Source organism: Dermacentor andersoni, chromosome 1 (assembly GCF_023375885.2).
Source record: "Dermacentor andersoni chromosome 1, qqDerAnde1_hic_scaffold, whole genome shotgun sequence".
NCBI lineage: Eukaryota > Metazoa > Arthropoda > Arachnida > Ixodida > Ixodidae > Dermacentor > Dermacentor andersoni.
In genome coordinates this window covers 142513649-142529809 of record NC_092814.1, presented here as the reverse complement: position 1 = coordinate 142529809, position 16161 = coordinate 142513649, and the positions used below count along the sequence as shown (strand labels likewise).

Genomic DNA, 16161 nt, shown 5'->3' with positions numbered 1-16161 from the left:
AGCCGTCGAGCGGTCCATTGTTTCCCACGGGCTGATAACGAGGTCCCATAGAGAGAGGCTTGTCAAGCTGCGCTCTATGACACCGACGCCGAGCGCTCGCTGAAAGAAACGCGGTCGCGGGAGGGATCGCGAGCGCTGCGACTGTTTGCGTGGCAGCCGGCAGGGGACGCCACAGTCGGCGGCGTCAGTCGTATCGTTCCATAAAAATTGCCCTCTCCGCGAAACCCGCCTTGCGGGAACGAAGACCTCGTCCGGCGGGCGCGGGAGGGCCGCTCACTTTTAAATTCGTCGCGTAACCTGGATCGCGAGCCTCGCCGCTGCCAGCCGCGCCGCTGCCTCCGCTGGAGCACGCCGTGGGGATCAGGCACCGCCATGTGGAACTACGTCTTCCTCACTCTTCTCTTCCTTGTTCGGATCATCGGTGGTCTGGACCGCGAGGAGTACGAATTCGGCGTTGGCATCGCAGACATCACCGGTCCGGCTGCTGAAATTGGAATGGTAAGCACGCGACATCGCTTCCTCAAGGCGTCGCGACGCGCCAGAGTCGTGTAGTGTACTTGACACCCAGCGCCTGCGCCCGCTTAACCGCGTGCACAGCACGGCGCGTACCTGAACCTCATGAGGGTGCTTTGTTTACGGTCGGACGCGAACCTTGCGCGGCCTCGTCTTCCCCTTTCGTTGGAGGTTTCCGGTAAGAGTTCCGTGATGCACTCTGCTCGGAGAGCGCTCAGCTGGCCCGCGCCAGGTAGCACCACATCGATGCGACGACGCTGTTTTGTCCGCTTGTTTTTTCTTTCTGTGCTTCCTCTGCGTGACCTCATCCTTTCGCGACAGCGTAAGTGAGCACTCTGCCTGCCGCCTGGTTGTAGGCTGCTTCCTCCCTTACGTTGTCGCAAGAGTCCGGCAATCCCTTTGTAGCGTGCGGGAAGATGCACGTATAGCAACGGGACACTTGTAACATATGTGTAGGGCTTAGGGCTTGTGCTTTGGGAAAACGTTCGACAAGCCGACACATTACCTCGGTTATCCGCAATAATGTATCGTACAATAGCAAGTGAATTGAGGCCACTGTCGTCTCGACAATTATACACCTGAATTCCACAACAGCGGGCTACCCACTCATTCTTGGGCGCACATACAATCGTTTATATAAGAAAACACACTTCAATCTGCTCTGAAACATGCAGTTCTGCGTTCGGCAATTTTCTCAAAATTTGTATGCGAAGTTGCCAACTTTGTATGCGGCACGTTCTGTGGGCCTGGTCGCAAAGCACTTGTATCTCCTGTAATCGACACAGGAGCTGTTGCGTCGTATATCTCGATCCTCACATCCCGGACAAGTGCGTACGGCATGGAACAAGCTACTGGCCAGCCGACAGTCCGCGCATCATTGAGGCCTTGCCTTGTTGGGGAGGGATTGACACTCACAAAAGGAGCTCGACTCGGCGCTGCGATCAGAGAGTGTGAATGCGGCAGTTGCGTGGACCGCTCCAGCACGTGCCGCCCGCTGACTGAACGCTATCGGTTCGAACATCTTTCGGTGGCTCCAGGAGCGTGTGGTCCTCTTCTAACCGGCTGGCTTTCAACGAAAGAGGAAATGCCTCACGTTATATGTTTTGAATGATACAGAGAAGGTTTATTCAAACGGCGCGCGCACTTTCCTTCGCGCCCTAATCTCTGGCCGTGCGGGAGGAAATGGAGCATGCGAACAGGCGCCTAATTCGGCGGTGGACCAGCGAAAGGAGTAATGTGGTGCCGGGCCGTAATCACACGCGGCCCGAGTGACGCTCTCAGTTTTGTCGGGCGCGAGGAAGAGGCCGCGCATAATCCGATCCGTCTCGGAGCCGCTGCCGACGACTCCGCGCGCGGCTGAGGCGTAAGCAGGAAAAAAAGGCGCACACGGCCGGCGCAGCAGTTTCATAAACTTGGGACCTCAGCGAAGGGTGCCTATTTTTGGGGGGAGGCAAGCCTTGCCTAATTCTTGTTTGCTCCTTTAGCGATGATTGCCTTTGTTTGCATGCTTTGCAGCGGCGCCCTTCCTGGAAGGAAGTGCTTCCTATGGCCGCCCGTTACAGGGATCGTGAACGGGCGCGTGATAAAGGACCCCGCGAACGCTGCTCTGCTGTGCAAGCCTACAGACGGCGTGTATAGTACAGCGTAAGCGGCCGGCAGCGGGGGCACGACGCGGAAAAGGAGGCACGCGCAACTTTCGTCCGGGATGCGTACAGGGTTTGAGGAGCGGAACATCCCTTGACCGATTTTTGCTTTCTCGGCCTTGGTTTTGGTTTCTTGGTTTCTCTCTGTAGTCTTCGCGGGGGAGACCGTGATGAGGCAGCGGGGACAAACCAAGGACATGCGCCAAGAACGTTGCCACTCGTACAATTTTACTTTGCTTTCCGAAGATACTCCAAATTTGTGAAGAACTCTTTAATTTTAGTCGTATCGCCATCGCGATAGCGTTAGAAGAGGCGCATATGATACACGCACACGCGCACCGCATCTTCCTGTTTGGAAGGAGAACGCACGTCAGGCACCAGATTCGAACCAGACGTGACGCGAAGTCCCATGAGAGGAACGAGAAGTCCATCTTCGGAGGAAATGGCGGGGTGCTATACCTGTCCTCTTTCCGCAGCGAGCGCCGCCTGAAAAAAAGAAAGAAGCAAAAAGAAAGTTAAAAAAAGTAGATGCGCCATGTATCATATCGCATGGGGGACCGGCATCACCGGTTCCTCGTGCGGTGTGATACATGGTGGAAAAGACGGGATGGTCTAAGCGGTAAGCGCCATGACAGAAAGGACGGGTTAGGCGGTCCTGCCTGCAAAATGATGTTAAGATGCTAGACACCGTGTCGTTTTGCACCTGTGTGCCCGATGTGACCGTTCTATGCATGGACAATCACAAATGAGTTCAATGCGCATATTGGAAGAAGCGAAAACCATAGATAACCTAATTTCACCTGAATACAGAGGCAGTAGTCCCGTAGATGTTTATGTTTTTTGTTTATTTCTATATTTAATTTGTGCCTTCAGGGTTGTCGTGCGTTGCAGGTAAAATTTCAAACATTCCAATTTTACTCGCTTTTGCCGATGCCAAAAGCACTCGAAGTGTTCAAATATTTGAAAAATTGGCTATTTTGGCAGTCACACTGCTTCATTGTCTTGCCATACACACCATATGAATGCCTGGATCATACAACATGCTTAAAGAAAAGAGAGGAAATGGAGGACACTTCGCCTATAAAAGTGGAACGTGATAGGTTCCAAAGATCCCTGAATACTTGTCACGCTTCCCGGCAACTGCTGCTTTCTTGCGGTTGTGCGGAGGCGAGCGCGATGGTGTTGCAAGGAACCGAGCGGGCCACACCGTTCGGAAAGGGGTTTCTGTTTGAGTTTGTGCGTAGCGAATTAAGTTTTCTGGTATATTCAGATTAAACTCCGACGCTATCATGTCTATAGGTTCTGTTTAGGTCGTGCTTTACGATTTTTCTGACGTATTTTACTCTGAGGAGTTCAGTTAGTTCAGTAACGCATATGCGTCACGTGGAGGGCCTGCGTGGTTGTGGTTCGGAATTAATTTTCGCCAAGCGACGTCCGACGCCGACATCGGATTTCGTTTCTTTTTTTTTTTTTTTTGCGATTCGGGGTTCTTAACGCCATCGCGTTGAAATGTTGCTTGGTGCCTTCTAGCTCAACCGGCCAAGAAGAGAAAATGTGCAGTTTTGTGAACCGCATAGAGAGCCACCTTGACAAGAACAGGTATATCGCACTGTCGCTGTATTCGATCGAGGTCAGTCTGGCTTGGCTTCTGTGCGTAAAAGACGAGCGCGGCGTTTGGACTCGTGCGTGCGAGTGCGATGAACTCGCGCATTGTACTCGGCTGAGGATAAGACAACTAACTACAAAAGCACAGCGATGATAGCTTTCGCGTATCTGAAGCCTTCCGTGGCAGGATTTTTCTCCCGCGCTAACGGTGAACATTGTTCAGCTGAAAGCGGAAAGATATTTAATCATACTGACTTCAACCACATGCATTGTTAAACTGCCTCCCCCCTCATTTATATATATATATACATTCGTGGCAGGGGCTATTTTTCGCTGGTCGATGGTCCTATATTTCTCATGTTACGTAATCTTTGGGTCATTTCTTAAAGCACTTATTTGGCCTAAACTGTGAATTTACTACTTGCATTGAAAATGAATAAAGGAAAGATCGATGTTTACGTTTGAGCAGATAATTTCCATGATGAGCATTTCGCCGCGACACTTGTGTAACAAAAATAAGCTTTTATAAGAATAAGGCGAACCGAGGAGGCTCGACATTTTAGTCAAGCAAGACGCATAGAAACCAACACACATTGAAGTCAAATAAGACAGGGTAATGTGAACTGTTTATTTCATTGGACTGTCTAATCAATTTGAGATGACGGTTAGGTTTTCTTTTTTCGAAAAATCGTCACGTTTTTAATGAAGGCAAAGGGAAATGAAAGAGGATGAAGGGACAAAATAACCACCGGTGGGAGCCGAAGAGCGTCCTTTAATACGCATACTGCATAGCCTAGCCGTGGGAGTGTTAGCCAGGGCCACTTGCGGACCGTAGCGGCAGATGTGACACATCCATTGAACGGTGTGTGTCACGCGTAGTACGTGATCTTAAGCGCAGGTAACGAGCCAATAATCCCTGAAGTGCTACCTGAAGACATCGAGGCTGCTACAGTCGAGACCCTACTGAGGGGCGTATTAAACCTTTGCTTATGGTCCTAGATATTTTAGTTAAGTAACAAATTAAATTAGGGAGCTTTAAGCTTTACATGCCCAAAGTTAGGGGACGCTAACAGCCGGACGTACAAAAGAACGCCAAAAAGGTATAAAAAAGAACGTAAGCAGTGCCGTGGTGCTTGGGGTCACACGCACACCCAATTGTCCTTGGGTGTGTAATTGATACAACTCCCTATTGACTTGTGCGGCTGAACCTTAAAACAAACAAAAGAAAAAGAAACGACTAGTTGTGAGAGATGTCGTAGTTAAGGTCATCGGTCTACAATTTCGGCCACCTTGGATTCTTTAATGTGCACCCAAAGCGCATGTCTCGAGAGCAGTCCCCGATCTCGAGCAGGGACTGCTCGAGAGCGTCCGCGCTTTACGGCATGTGCTCCTTGGCGCGACTGTTGGGTGCCAAACAGCGCGTCAAAAATACCACACGTGGAAAATTGTCGGGTTCACGTCGTGTGAGTTTGCCAGCCATTTTTGAGCACGTAGATGAATTTGCGCGCGCTCGCGCGACACCTCTTCTGGAACTATACTTGGGCTTGCGCGGCTGAATCCCGTCCTCCTCGAACGTTCTGGACTACTCGCCTAAGTGAACCTATGGCGAGAAGAGTATGCGTGACTGGCGTGGCCGGTGCTTGTGCTTGCGTTCACTTGAGGTGCCATAATATAAAGCGAGGACAACGCCTCTACTACACCAATCCAAACTACGACTGAGGTCCGGTGGGTAGTCCCACGCCATCAACCGAATGGCCATGTCGGCAAACTATGACGTCGCAGCAAGTTCACGGCAGCTCTGTGAATTGCAGTGAAGCTTCCGCGGAAGCAGTGAAACTCTGTCGCGATTTTTTTTTTCTTTCGAAGGCAGTATACCCACGTGCTTTCCGCACAAACAACGACGGATATTTCTCCCGTCCTGCTTTTTTTTTTTTTTTCGTGTCCTTGTAAGGCCGTGCCTTTTTCTTGGAGATTGTGCGCTCTAGCTTTCTTTGTGGCGCTGTGTTTGCTGTCGTCGCAGACACGTTCACATCTCATGTAGATACGTAGACAAAGAAATTTCCTAAATAGTTGGCCAAGTGAGCAGGAAAGACGAATCGCAGTGATTATGGCGCACCGTGTTACATCAAAAATCTCCTTCTGGAACCTGCCTCACTTGAGTAGCGGTTCGGGCACTGGTCGTCGGATGCAGAATTTCTAAAGTCACTGTGACGCAAGGAATCGTGGATGCATTTTGGTACTCATGAAGCACCACACACGAATGTCGTATGCAACATTACGAAACTGCATTCGCCCAGCCGCTCGTTACAAACGTAAACAAATTTTCATGTTCTTCTAGAGTTCCACAGGGGCCCTAATAAGGTGTACCCCACGCTCAAGAGATCGTAGGTTTGATTCCTGGTTGGACGACGATGGTGTTGGAATCGCAACATAGGCTGGCGTGCCGGTATTTCGGTGCGAAGAACCTCAGGTGGGGGGGGGGGGGGGGGGGGGTAAAAAATTAATCCAGAGCTTTCACTGTGGCGCCTCTAGCAATCCCAATGTTCTTTTTGGGCAATAAACCCCCCGAGCCGCTTTTATTTTTGCCGTGACATCTTTATTATAATAAAGTAGTATTACACACCTTGTCATGTCTTCTGAACTCGTGCGACTCTTAGGATTGTTGTACGGAATTAAAGCTGCTACGCCAAGGCACACTTGGCCGAAGCAAACAAATGAAGCGTGTGCTCAGGGAATTTTTTGTTTGATTCCGACATATAGTCTTCAACAAATGGCTTAAACCACTTTGCAGCCAAATACGACTCTCATGGAAGTGAGAGCCGGCTCAAACGCGCAATTTACAGGTTCTTCAGGTAGAGATAACATTGCGAGGCTTTAAAATAATGCAAATGAGAAACTTCATCAGCCTCATCGGGTTTTTTGTTCTCCGAGCCAGCCCTGTAACTTCACCGTAATGGTTCTCACGAACACGCACACAGAGCACTGACGCTATCAGAACACGGAGAGCCTCATGGGCTCACCGCTAACAGCCTGTTGATGCCGACCGCTGGCCTTCGGCACCCGCGACACGCTATCGGAGAGCGGAAACGCCCGAGCCAATAATGTCGCACATACATGTGCCGGAAGTTCGCGGCATGGCTTGTGCTGGCGGGGAACCGGAAGGAACCATTTCTTGTGAGGAGCGCCCGGTCTTCTAGGCAGGCTCGAGCGTGGCCAGCGTAACTGCCGAGGGCCACTTTGCTCGGGATCGATACGTATGGCTCGTCGTGCCCGAGAAACCGTTATTTGGCCCAGCTCACGTATAGGAAAACGTGTTTGTCCAGTTCGCGGACGGCCAAAGCATTTGACAGTATGCAGGCTGTGCGCGTATTGACTGCCCTGTTTTCGGCGTTGCAGTGTGGGCGAATTTTCATTTGTGTTTTCTTGAACTTCATCGGCTTTGCCGATGCAACGCCGGTGGCTGAGATTCAGTTTTTGGGCGTTTTCGCCGTGGTAGCTCAATGCCTGGATGCTTGCATCTGGGCCTTCTATGAAGAGAGCTTCATTGTTGCTTTAGCTCAGTGAAGTGCGTTACCGGTATAGGGCGAATGAAAACCTGAAAAAGGAAGAAAAGAATGTCTGTAGGTGATTTCCTGGCATTAACGTCTTAAGCGGCAGTCGCCATCGAGCCATGCAGCGCCTGCTCAATTCTTCGGTCATCATCTGGTGGAGCCGTCAAGACGAGGAAAGAAATACTGAGCGCCCGGGTTTGCCTGTCGGAACATCCGCGATGCCGCTGCGTGGCACCACGTCGGCCCTTCTCCTGTAGTCCCCACCAAATTCGACTGCTCAAAGGTGTGCCACCTGTTACGACTGGTCTTATAAACAAAGTAACTGGTTACATGTAATTGGTTACTGAAAATAATAATTGAATTATAGTGAGCGTTACCGAGTAAAAGAAAAAAAAATGTCATAATTTACAAAACTACAAACAATGTAATAGTTTACAATTAATTACACGTAATTGTTTACGTGCAGATCTGTCCACATCCGCATTGTCACATTGTCCGCACAGTGCGGAGAACCGCATAATTTTCTGGTAACTCTGTTATTTAGTCGTTTTCGGCGTTCGTGTTCTTTTATTTTCTATTTGTTTTGGAGAGTCCCTCGCACAACTACAGTATTTGACATGTTCAGTATACAAGCTGTCCAAATCTAGAGCAGGCAGGGATGACGCAGCAAAGTTGTGCGTATACCCACCGCGGTGGAGCTAGCTATGGCTGACGTTACGTGCGTCTAACTCCATTATTTGACTGCAGCTTCAAGTTGTACTGTCGGTGCAATATCATGCCTCTGAAACGCTAGCAAGTACGAAAGGACATAGCGCGCGTTCGAGCTGGGTTCTTTCCTCACGTCTCATCTTTGGCTTTTTCCCGTGACAGGCGAGGGATGCTATGCAACTTATTTAATGAGGGAGTGAATGCCACTATATCCAAACCTTGAAACACGAATGCCATGTCTGTGCGCGCTTCATTTTTTTAGTGATGCCTTGGAGCTAACATACTGTGTCTGTAAGGCAGCCTTCGCTTATAATTATAGTTCATATTCGCAGTTCAACAACAAATTCCACTTGTGAGAACGAGGTGAACAAATACTGCTATGTTGTTGCTTCGTGACATGCTTACTTTTTTTTCTTCTTCTTTTTGGCGCAGAAAAGGCTTTTGGCTAGGCCTCTCACGAATTTCCTCATTACTGGCGATATCATAAGAAGCCAACAAACACTGACACCAAGGACAACATAGAGGAAGTTACTTGTGCTTAATAAATGAAATAACAAACACTATAAATTAATGGAAATGGAAGTGGCTGAAAAAAATAACGCATTACTGCAGCATTTTAAACATCGCGCTATTTATCGTGGCTGTAGATCTCAGACGAGATGATAAAATATTTTTGCAAATGAATGTTTAATAACAGTGTTCGCATATTAAGGATTTGTCGAGTACCAAATCCTAGCTGTCACGTCAGCAACTACGTGTGTTTTCTGCAGTAACGGTAACTTAGCGGCTGTGACGTGAATATGTGCGTAATAAAAGCGCGCTATATAGTTCGATTTATTCCGGGTGCAGCGAACCGTATTCAGATGTGGACAAAATGAAGGATCGCCCGTGTTCTGAGATTTGAATATGATTAAAGACACGTAGGTGGTCGAAATTGTTCCGCAACTCTTCGTTACGGCGTTCATCACAGCTCTAACGTTGATTTGGCACCGTTAATTTATGATGACACCGTCGCTAAGCTTCAGCCCATGTATTTACACCATGCCGCTTTGTGAGGAAGATGCCGAAAGAAAGCTGTGACACCGGAAGTTCATTTGCAGCCGCAAAGAAATTTTCTTTGGCCGCAAAGATGAGCGCTACGAAAATATATATATTTTGCGGTTCAATGTGCTGCCTTCAGTGCGATAGGTACTATTGTCATACTGTACACAGGCGCGATGCCGAGACATTTCAACAGGTGTATAGTGATAGTATACAAACGGCGGACACACACAATAGTGAATTTTACTGGCTTTCGCAAATCGTGTTCAGCGGTGTCGTATGCAGAATGTCCAAACTGTCATGCACCAAGATTTGAAGATATGCAAATGTCACGTAACTCGACCGAACCAAGATAATGTTGCTTGCCGTCGCTTGGAGATACTCAAACATTTTTTTTTCATTCCGCCTATTTAGATAAGTAGCTTTAATTAATTAACTTTTCGTATACTATAGCTAGATGAAAAGTGTCAATGAGAAAACTGTAGAGCGACATGAAAAACTCCCGATACAGCTTTCCGTTGCTCAATACGTGCTACATAAAGGTGTTTTTCCGGGCATGAAAGAAGCCCGCGAATACAGGCAAAATTTGCCGCGCGACTGGCCGCTCGAGGCACTTTGCGTGTATTCGCGGGCTTCTTTTACTCCCGCAAAAACAGTTTTATGTAGCACGCACTGAGCAACGGAAAGCTGTATTGGGAGTTTCTCATGATGCTTTACAATTTCCTCATTGACACTTTTCATCTAGCTATAATATTCGAAAAGTTAATTAAAACTAATTATCTAATTAGGCGGAATGAAAAAAGAAATGTTTGAGTGTCTCCAAGCGACGGCAAGCAACATTATCTTGGTTCTGTGAGCTGGGAGGAAAGGCCTTGCAGAGACCGCCTCGGTGCTTAACAAGGGAACGTGGTTATCGTAACAAACAGGCGACCGGTTTATTCTTAACACCGAGCCAGACGATGCGGATCCTTCCTGGGTCTAGCGTAACAAACGGGTAGCTGCAGCGCACACGTACAAACCCAGGAACATTCCTAACCAGACGGGTGGTCGGTAATCGGCGTTCCTTTTTGTGCATCGACCAGTCACCGTTCGAATCGGGCACAGCGAGAAAATAAAAATCTGCCGGTGCGCGTTTCATCTGTCGAGCGGCGGAAGTATTTGTTACATACCTTTGAACGCATTGTTGCCTTGCGCAACAAAGGTGCTTCAGTAAGCCTTATTATAGGCCCCGGAACTAGCGTATCGGCAAAATTAGAAAAAAAGGAAGAACAAATTGGCTGACAGGCGAGAAGCTCCCGCTCTCCCCTGCTTTTCCTCTTTGCACCATTGAATACAAGAACGCTTCGCCCACGTGGCTTGGACTGATACCCCACGCGCAATACCTTCAAATATCGCCTAAAATGGTGACGGATGTGCAGCTCGCCTCGGAGCATATTGTTTGCGGCAATGCAGAGAGGATGGTGCTGTCTATACTTGCAACGTATTCCCACGTAATAGATCTTCCAACGTAAGATCTGTTTGCCATTGCCAGGCCAGGCGCCTCGTTGCTCGCTATCACGATTGGCCGAGGTTTGCCCTTGCGAACCGTTGTTACGTACAGACAGCTTTGCCAATACGTCCCTGGACATCTACTTTGTACGAGGTGTACTTTTATTGCCGATACCTTATAATGAGCGCGAACGAAAGATAGTAAATCGCGCATCAATAGCGTTGACGGCCCCGGAGGAACAGGACGAGGCCTGTAGAGCTGCAACTGTGCGCACCAAGTGCGCACAGTCTACAGTGCTGTCAGCTCTACAGTACAGTACAGTATAAATTTGGTGCGTCATTTTTTTTTTTTTTTGCGAACAGGGGGATGTGCAAGCACGTACTAGATATTACGTATTGAACAGACACACGCCATCCGCGTTCGCGTTTACTCGATTGTTGCGCACTGCCAAGCCGGCACGGCGTCGGCGCCTGGTGCATACGTATATCGTTCAGGATCTCCGTGGCGAGTCGTGCAACTAGGGTTACTGGTTACCTAGGGGGAAGAAAATGAAAGAAAACAACAACAAGAAAGTGGAATAGCCGCGTCGGCACGGAACGATTTCGCTCGCTTCTCAGGTCAAGGTGTGAGAATGGCACGCGGCAGCGGCGTAAACAGATTGTTGCGCTTGGTTAAGCTCGCTGACAGCGGCCGACCGACGCATGCTTGCGGCGGTACTTCCAAATGAAAAGTCAACAGACTCTGAATGCCACACAAGAAGATAAAAGAGGTTCCATGAAATGCGAGATGTTTAGCGGTACTTTTGTCACCTTATGGCGGTTCGCAGGGGGACATCGGGGCGTTTTGTTGTTTCGTGATCTCCGGACACAGCCGGTTGTGTTGCCCCTTGTAATCGCGGCTCGAGAACGTCGGCGGGTGGCCCCTCACTCCATTGCGACCAGCCTCTATTGCGCGGAATGCTGAAATCATGGAGGAGAATGGCCTTGCATGTACGTTAAGCTCCAATGTAGCACAGCTCGTGCAAAGGAGCTCAACAATTTAGTCTGTGTGCTTTGGGCATTGCGGTTGTTCTTGTCATTAGTGAAAAGTACCACGGAATCCTGAGCCGAAAATGGGCCAACGGAGCCAAATTTTGAAAACATTAGACGACATAAAGGACTTTCTAAGCGTTAGACACGAACTTATACGTGGCTTGCGCCGGCTTTATCGCGGTCACCATGTCGGAGGTCTATTAGCACAGTAAAGAGCTATGCCTTTATCTACGTGGCATATGTTTAACGCTTCTGCGATTGTATCGCTGAGCACGAGGTCGCGTATCCGCATTCCGAAAGTGAGAACGCCTGTGGATTTTGGTGCACGCGAAAGCACCCTGGGTGGCATAGAAATAGAGAAGGAAACAAACCGAGCCTTCCTTTGCGGCGTTCCTCATAACCCGCAATGCAACGTTGTCGTGCAAAACCCCATGAATTATTATTACTTTTTCTGCAGATTTTAAGAAAGGAGATCTAGCATGGCGTCCGTGGCGGCACGTTGAATGCACGTGTTCCTTTACTACACGAAAAAATATGTCTAACTGTATTTCAGTTCAGGAAAAACAAAAACAAAACAAACACTCCGCTTGTTCTTCGAAATTAATTAAGGAAGCGAATGCGTTCCTATTTGATAAATCTTACGGACAGAGACATCACTGGCCGGAGTGGCATCTCTGAAACAGTTCCCGCATGCTTTGCCCCTCTTGAGAAAACTGCGTGCAACGTATACAGCTCGTGCGCTTGAGCGACGCGAAGCAGGCCAACAGGGCGTGTGGCCTGAGGCAAACGCCGCGCCACTTGCGAGCCGGATAGCGGTCACGAATGCACAGCTTGGCCAGGGTTGTAGCGCGGCTGCTCGACGAAGGCTCCCTCATTACCCCTTGCACCGGCGCGCGTGTAATGTAGTGTCGCGGTGACGGGGACACAAATGCCGTTCCGAGAGAAAATAGGATTCAGGCACGAGGCGCTAGGCATATAACAGGTTAAAGCGTCACACAGAACAGCCTTGGAACGGCCGGAACAGCCGCGAGTTTCGTCCGCGACCGCGCGTGTGCTTCCAGTCGTACATGTCGGCGCTGTGCCATATATGCCAGTGTACGTGATCCCTCGACATGGTTTCAATAGATGACGTCTGCATACAGCAAAAGACACTCGACTCAGCGCTTGGTGATGCATACGGCACCTTCTATGTGCAGCCTTTCTGAGCGCCTTGTTATGTAGTCCCGCTTTGAGTCTATACAGCCACGTGGCGGAGGAGGTTCTGGAGCATCACCAGGAGTTCGAGAAAAACGCTGGTGTTTTGTTTTTGCTCACACAATTGAGGCAGGCACTACGCGGTGGTGTCCGATCGTGCTTGGGTGTTTGTCCTTACTTAAAAGGATAGAAAGTTGGGCGAGTTGGTACGGTAACATATTATTGGATTGTAGCGTCAAGTGACAAACACACAGACTAGAAGAACAGGACGAAGACGTCTAGCGATCGTCCTGTCTTCTCCTAGTCTGTGTATTTGTCACTTCGCGCTACAATCCAAGAATATGTCCTTATTCCTCGGCTACACATTTAGGACTTATTCTGCGACGAGTCTGCATCATCACCTGCTGGTTTCCCTGACTGCATGCATAGTCCACGGGCATTTGCGTTCCTTGACCAAATAACTCGCATGCAATTAACTGGAAGGCTAAGTTGATGATTCACTGTGAATCGTGGAGTCGACCTGGAAGCGTTACCTGAATCTGCGAGTGTGCGTTCGGTTTTCGCAGATCAGTATCTGCCAGCAGCAAGCAGAATGCTCCGTGCCAAATCGCAGCGCTTGCGGGCTACAGGTACGGGGCCTGACTTCCGCACTCTATCTTTCCACAATTGTAGCAATGTTGTGGTTCTGGCTGCCTGAGTTCTAATGGAGTGACTCTCAAATCGAGTCCCATCAGTGACAGCGAAGGCAATGGCCACGCAAGAAGAGGACAGTTTGGCTGAGGGACAGAGCCTGAATTTGCAGCGCTTGCGGGTGCAGCCATCTTTTGCTGGAGACTATACGAGAGCAGGCGGAACCAACGGCCGCGATATTGCTCAGCCTGTTTACATATGCTGTTTATCTGACATGCTTGCCGCCGGCGTTTCTTGCTGTGGCTTTGTCGTCAGCTGATGCGCAGACCCAGCGCGGGTCGCGCCGACGGATGGTGACTGGGCTCGAGATTAAGTGTCCTTCCTCTAAATAGACTTGCGAGAGGGAGAGAAAGAAACGAATAAATAAGTCGCTTACAACTACATGCTAAAATGACGCTCGTCTTCAGCATGCGAAAGTTACGAAGATCTCCTCTGTGCTTGCGACCAAGTCCGCGCCCTGACGGGGAGCCCAGTGAGAACGAATAAAAGCTCACCCGTTAAAGTGTAAAAAATTCGAGGGCACCCAAGCACTTCATATGAGTTGTGAATGCAAAAGCATTAATGTCCAATTTGATGCCGCTGAGTGGTCGTTCGAGTTATGAACTCCTCACGGGCAAGCGAGAGCGTTGAGATGTTTGGCCAGTTTAGCCCATTAGCTTCTGATCGTTGGGTCGTAGGATCGAAACTCAGTACCGCCGGGGTTTTTCCTTTCGAGTTTATTCTGTTTTATTATACATAATTTCTTTATCGCGATTACCGAGACGAAGTTATAACGCAAGCAAGAGCTTGCGCCGACAAAGACCGCGCGGGTAACACAGGCTTCCGAGAGCTCGGGTGTCATGGCATCGAGGCGATTACCTCTCCCCTCGCGCAGCACCTGGCGCGTGAGCGTGGCACCGGTGTACCCTTTCGCCCGCTCTGCTCCGTTGAGGCGTGCACGTGACGTGGCGTCGCAGCCAATGGGAATTTAGGCGCCGTTTCGCTGCTTGAGACGCCCGCTTTTCCGATCAATGGCCCATTTGATGCTTTCGCATCAATACGAAGAACCAGCTCCAGATCGACCATTCCAGTTCACCATTATCATCATCGCGCTCTCGTATGCACATTTAAGCCACCTCGAAGCCGTATGCGTTGCTATAAGAACACACGGGGATATTTCCATGTTTTATTCTTCTTTCTTTTTTTCTTGGAGCAGCTTGCAAAAACTTACTTTTTCATAGTAAAGGACGAGGTTAGTGTCTCAGTATATAAATGATTTGAGGGACTTTTAGGTGGGTTGTGTGGATAAAGAGAAAATACTGCCGTATGGTGACAATGTTCTGATTGAAGGTTTTGTTAGCAATTCATATACAGGTTGACTAAATGTTTATACGAGGGCGAGTCAGAAAGTCCTTGCACCTATTTTTTTAGCCTAATTACGGCTGTAAATGCGAAGTCAACATATCCATTCGCAGCGGTGGCCCTTTCTTGGACCGGCCCGGCCTTATCTGCCGGTAGCTCCGCGGCACGGCGCTGCTGTCAGCCCACGGCGTACGAGCAACGAAGTGTGATTCGTTTTCTATGGAGCAAGGGACGAACGCCCATCAAAATCAACAGGGAAATGCAGCCCACGTATGGGGAAAGGTGTCTCGCTTTGAGAAGTGTGACGTGGTGGTGTTGTGAGTTTGCAAAATGGCCGTGAAGGCTTGCAGGGTTCGGGGAGGCCGTGTGCGTCGCTGACTGACGACACAGGGGCATCTCAAATTTAGTGCTGCGATGGGACAAATGTCTGAACCCGTTTTGGGACTATGTGGAAAGATAGTGTAAGGCACATAGAACTTATCACTTATTTTGGGTAATAAAAATAGGGGGGGGGGGGAGGGCAAGGACTTTCTGATTCGCCCTCGTATTCGGTATCAACATTACCCCACTGGAAGTAACTTGCGAAGCAAACGCGGATGCATGGTATCGGTGCTAATATTAGAATAAAAACATTTTAACAACGAATACACTAACTGCTTGTCGGCTACATATGATTGCTTGTGAACGGCGAAAGAAATGAAGTAGTTCCACCCCTAGGGGGTAAATATGACCTTTTACAACTTGGTAAGCTTCTCTCTGTCTCTCTCACTTTTTTTTTCTGCAATCCGGGATCAGTGTATAGAGTGCATGATTGGAAAGCCGGAGAGCGCTTCATGCACACCTAATGATTTGAACGGTTGCTTCTACGCGCGGTGTACACGTGAGTCGAGGAGCAGCTTTTACCGGCAGCTGTATGTATCAGCACTCTATATGACGGAAACAGTCGTTTGTCACGCCACATTGCTCGACCGTATCGACACGATAAAGGAAAACGCTTGCTGCCCCCACAGTGACCGCAGTCCTGTATCGACGACGATGCCACGAAGCTCCCATTGTTCATTGCATTGTCACATGCCACGCGTTACCGTGGCAGACGAGAGCCGTCTTTCGCCGCGGGCATTTTTCGACTAACTCTCGAGAAGTACTCTTTTTTTTTTTTGCTACTGCTGAATCGGTGCTCGCTGCATGCATGAATGAAAGCCAGTGTTCCATAGCCGGAGCACAGGTTGCGCATCGTGCGGCGCAAACAGTCCTACCATGGGCGGGAAAAGGATGTGAAGTGGGGCTATTGTTAAAGGCAACATATAAGTACACGCACGTAGAGCACGGGTCAATTTTTCCCTCTGGCAAGAGCG

The 16161-nt window shown here is 49.2% G+C and overlaps 1 protein-coding gene across 1 annotated transcript in view; it reads left to right on the top strand.

Moving 5' to 3' along the window:
- The first annotated feature begins 206 nt into the window (after nucleotides 1-206).
- Nucleotides 207-16161, top strand: part of CDase (neutral ceramidase) — a 151163-nt gene continuing 135208 nt past the window's right edge. Inside the window, exon 1 of the mRNA XM_050192048.3 lies at nucleotides 207-498. Within this exon, the coding sequence (XP_050048005.1) occupies nucleotides 373-498 (126 nt within the window). The 5' untranslated portion in view covers nucleotides 207-372. The remainder of the gene's footprint in view (nucleotides 499-16161) is intronic.